Source organism: Montipora capricornis, chromosome 3 (assembly GCF_036669925.1).
Source record: "Montipora capricornis isolate CH-2021 chromosome 3, ASM3666992v2, whole genome shotgun sequence".
Lineage (NCBI taxonomy): Eukaryota > Metazoa > Cnidaria > Anthozoa > Scleractinia > Acroporidae > Montipora > Montipora capricornis.
Window position 1 is genome coordinate 2,406,693 of NC_090885.1, and position 5,000 is coordinate 2,411,692.

A 5,000-nucleotide genomic window follows, 5' to 3' on the forward strand; every position below is an offset into this window, starting at 1 on the left:
AATTTATGCCTGCAGCACCTAATCTTATCATGGAGTTTTCATATCTCCATCACCCCGAAAAATATTGTGCTTAATGTAATATTAATATTTTGGAATAGAAATCTGCTCAGCTCAAGACAAAAGTTACAAAAAGTATCGAATACTGTTTAAAAAAAAAACACCTCAATATAATAATCTTAAGCCTCTGGCTTACCTGGAGATTTCTGGTTAGTTCTGTCTTGAAACATGGCTTCAACTGGAAGAGAAGGAGCGGTTTCTTCAGTAGTTTTTATTGGAGATTTTAGAATTTAAAAAAAAGTTGAAAAGGTCAATGATGTTCTTGTCCATAGCAACAGTTTTCCATTTTAAAATCTTGGGCATTACATGTAGTATCTCAATTTTCATCAGCCACTCCCTCTTGTTTTACAATCAAATTACGGTATTTCAAAAGTTCTAACATAACGCAACTTGTTTTCTCTTTTTTAATGAAAAATTTATGAAAAATTTATGAGTAGGTAATGAAGTTTGCTTGGCCAATAGGCAAGTTAGAATTTCTTGATCCTGTAATAATAATAATAATCATAAAAAAATTCAAATAGTAACCCTGCACAATCTACAGGTACACTGTAGCAGAAGCAAAATAAAGTGGCCAGTGTTCACATGTACATGTCACTTATCGCTATACAATCTTTAACGGATGCTGGGCTTTAGTGGTTTCCCTATTTATTGAAAGATAATTAGAGTCTACAAAGTGTCTAGTGGGGAGGCATGCATCCTGAACACCAACCCTTAATCTAGGAATCTAGAAAGAGCCCCCTTCACACCAACACCTTACTTTGCCCACTTAAATTTATGCCTGCAGCACCTAATCTTATCATGGAGGTTTCATATCTCCATCACCCCGAAAAATATTGTACTTAATGCAATATTAATATTTTGGAATAGAAATCTGCTCAGCTCAAGACAAAAGTTACAAAAAGTATCGAATACTGTTTAAAAAAAAAACACCTCAATATAATAATCTTAAGCCTCTGGCTTACCTGGAGATTTCTGGTTAGTTCTGTTTTGAAACATGGCTTCAATGGGAAGAGAAGGAGCGGTTTCTTCAGTAGTTTTTATTGGAGATTTTAGAATTTAAAAAAAAGTTGAAAAGGTCAATGATGTTCTTGTCCATAGCAATAGTTTTCCATTTTAAAATCTTGGGCATTACATATAGTATCTCAGTTTTCATCAGCCACTCCCTCTTGTTTTACAATCAAATTACGGTATTTCAAAAGTTCTAACATAACGCAACTTGTTTTCTCTTTTTTAATGAAAAATTTATGAAAAATTTATGAGTACCAAATGAAGTTTGCTTGGCCAATAGGCAAGTTAGAATTTCTTGATCCTGTAATAATAATAATAATAATAATCATAAAAAAATTCAAATAGTAACCCTGCACAATCTACAGGTACACTGTAGCAGAAGCAAAATAAAGTGGCCAGTGTTCACATGTACATGTCACTTATCGCTATACAATCTTTAACGGATGCTGGGCTTTAGTGGTTTCCCTATTTATTGAAAGATAATTAGAGTCTACAAAGTGTCTAGTGGGGAGGCATGCATCCTGAACACCAACCCTTAATCTAGGAATCTAGAAAGAGGCTCCTTCACACCAACACCTTACTTTCCCCGGTTAAATTTATGCCTGCAGCACCTAATCTTATCATGGAGTTTTCATATCTCCATCACCCCGAAAAATATTGTGCTTAATGTAATATTAATATTTTGGAATAGAAATCTGCTCAGCTCAAGACAAAAGTTACAAAAAGTATCGAATACTGTTTAAAAAAAAAACACCTCAATATAATAATCTTAAGCCTCTGGCTTACCTGGAGATTTCTGGTTAGTTCTGTCTTGAAACATGGCTTCAACTGGAAGAGAAGGAGCGGTTTCTTCAGTAGTTTTTATTGGAGATTTTAGAATTTAAAAAAAAGTTGAAAAGGTCAATGATGTTCTTGTCCATAGCAACAGTTTTCCATTTTAAAATCTTGGGCATTACATGTAGTATCTCAATTTTCATCAGCCACTCCCTCTTGTTTTACAATCAAATTACGGTATTTCAAAAGTTCTAACATAACGCAACTTGTTTTCTCTTTTTTGATGAAAAATTTATGAAAAATTTATGAGTAGGTAATGAAGTTTGCTTGGCCAATAGGCAAGTTAGAATTTCTTGATCCTGTAATAATAATAATAATCATAAAAAAATTCAAATAGTAACCCTGCACAATCTACAGGTACACTGTAGCAGAAGCAAAATAAAGTGGCCAGTGTTCACATGTACATGTCACTTATCGCTATACAATCTTTAACGGATGCTGGGCTTTAGTGGTTTCCCTATTTATTGAAAGATAATTAGAGTCTACAAAGTGTCTAGTGGGGAGGCATGCATCCTGAACACCAACCCTTAATCTAGGAATCTAGAAAGAGCCCCCTTCACACCAACACCTTACTTTGCCCACTTAAATTTATGCCTGCAGCACCTAATCTTATCATGGAGGTTTCATATCTCCATCACCCCGAAAAATATTGTACTTAATGCAATATTAATATTTTGGAATAGAAATCTGCTCAGCTCAAGACAAAAGTTACAAAAAGTATCGAATACTGTTTAAAAAAAAAACACCTCAATATAATAATCTTAAGCCTCTGGCTTACCTGGAGATTTCTGGTTAGTTCTGTTTTGAAACATGGCTTCAATGGGAAGAGAAGGAGCGGTTTCTTCAGTAGTTTTTATTGGAGATTTTAGAATTTAAAAAAAAGTTGAAAAGGTCAATGATGTTCTTGTCCATAGCAATAGTTTTCCATTTTAAAATCTTGGGCATTACATATAGTATCTCAGTTTTCATCAGCCACTCCCTCTTGTTTTACAATCAAATTACGGTATTTCAAAAGTTCTAACATAACGCAACTTGTTTTCTCTTTTTTGATGAAAAATTTCTGAAAAATTTATGAGTAGGTAATGAAGTTTGCTTGGCCAATAGGCAAGTTAGAATTTCTTGATCCTGTAATAATAATAATAATAATAATCATAAAAAAATTCAAATAGTAACCCTGCACAATCTACAGGTACACTGTAGCAGAAGCAAAATAAAGTGGCCAGTGTTCACATGTACATGTCACTTATCGCTATACAATCTTTAACGGATGCTGGGCTTTAGTGGTTTCCCTATTTATTGAAAGATAATTAGAGTCTACAAAGTGTCTAGTGGGGAGGCATGCATCCTGAACACCAACCCTTAATCTAGGAATCTAGAAAGAGGCTCCTTCACACCAACACCTTACTTTCCCCGGTTAAATTTATGCCTGCAGCACCTAATCTTATCATGGAGTTTTCATATCTCCATCACCCCGAAAAATATTGTACTTAATGTAATATTAATATTTTGGAATAGAAATCTGCTCAGCTCAAGACAAAAATTACAAAAAGTATCGAATATTGTTTAAAAGAAAAACACCTCAATATAATAATCTTAAGCCTCTGGCTTACCTGGAGATTTCTGGTTAGTTCTGTTTTGACACATGGCTTCAATTGGAAGAGAAGGAGCGGTTTCTTCAGTAGTTTTTGTTGGTGTTGTAGTCTTTTGATTGCTGCCTGTAGGTAATGTGAATGGTGTTGGCGATTCGACCTCAGAACACAGAACATCTAGTGATGCAAAATGATTTGATGTAAGTTTGACTTGAACTTCATGATCATTAATACTGATCCTTGTCTAATAACCCTCAGCCACGCATCCTATTCAATTTCTGGGTGTTAATTCATCTCTCAACATCAGTACTGCCAACGAAATGCAAGACCTATTATCAACCACTTTTCACCCTTTGGTTGTAAAGCCATAAGCAGTGGTTACTATGCTTTGCATATTTCTTTTCATTTTAAGTTGAAAATACAACAATTATGTAAAACCATAAATTTTACCCATACCCTTTTCTTATTCACAATTACTATTTAAAAAAAAAACAAAAAACAAAACCAAACAAACATACCTTTTTTATCGCTGCAAATGTATATCTGTAACCGCATGTTAAATTGTTCACAGTGTCCTCTGCTTGTACTGTTCAGAGTCTCTGTAGAGCCATTTGCCGTTGCTTATTGAACATTAACCCATTAAAATGGTAACAATAAAATTAATATTTGAGTTTCCATCCTCTGATAAGTGAGTTGTCACTCAGAAAAAATGTTGCTAGAAACCTCCTGAATTTGGTTTCTTTTTATCCCTCGCTTAAAGTGGTACTATGATCAAATTTTTACCCCTTGATTTTTTGACTATATTACATAGAATTCCATGAAAGAACAAAAACGTCATTTACCGTTTGCAAATATCTTTATTAGTTCCGGAGATATTAAGTTTGAAAAATTGGTAAAATATGCAAATGAGATGACTAATGACGTCATACACTCAACCCAATTATATTGAGTATATAAATAGAGCTACCTTGGCCAATTTACAGCGCAGACCATTGAAACTTGGTAGTCTAATAGTTCCACAGGAAACACACCTATGGCTACAAAAAATTATGTTCCCATGGCAACTCACTCTTTTCCAGTCCCCACCCACTTGATTTCAATATGTTATTGATTTTCAGCTTAAAAAATGTTAAACAAGGCCACAAAGTCGTGCTAACATATTTATGTGCTTGCTGGATCATGCAAGCATATGAATAAGTTAGGTCGAATTTGTTGCTTTGCTAAATGTTTTTCTAGCTTATGATCACCAAAAATATTGAATCAGGTTGAAGGGGACTGGAAAAGAATGAGTTGCCATGGGAACCAATTTCTTTTTGGCCAAAGATGTGTTACCTGTATAACTATTAGCCTACCAAGTTTCAATGGCCTTTGCTGCAAATTGACCGAGATAGCTTTATTTATATACTTGATTTTATATTGGGTTGAGTGAATGACGTCATCAGTAATCTCATTTGCATATTTTACATATTTTTCAAACTTAAATATCTCCGGAACCAATGCAGATATTTCGAA

General features: G+C 34.1%; 1 protein-coding gene across 10 annotated transcripts in view; it reads right to left on the reverse strand.

The window, feature by feature from the left end:
• Positions 1 to 5,000, reverse strand: part of LOC138041893 (ephrin-B2a-like) — a 29,890-nt gene that overhangs the window by 2,130 nt on the left and 22,760 nt on the right. For 2 of the 10 annotated variants that reach the window (XM_068887574.1, XM_068887584.1), the window contains exons 3-8: positions 4,007 to 4,108; positions 3,510 to 3,665; positions 2,678 to 2,740; positions 1,852 to 1,893; positions 1,020 to 1,082; positions 194 to 235 (exon numbers count right to left, since the gene is read on the reverse strand). In XM_068887574.1, coding sequence (XP_068743675.1) covers positions 194 to 235; positions 1,020 to 1,082; positions 1,852 to 1,893; positions 2,678 to 2,740; positions 3,510 to 3,665; positions 4,007 to 4,108 — 468 coding nt within the window. The remainder of the gene's footprint in view (positions 1 to 193; positions 236 to 1,019; positions 1,083 to 1,851; positions 1,894 to 2,677; positions 2,741 to 3,509; positions 3,666 to 4,006; positions 4,109 to 5,000) is intronic. The other 8 variants (XM_068887577.1, XM_068887576.1, XM_068887575.1 and 5 more) reach the window with 8 other exon arrangements.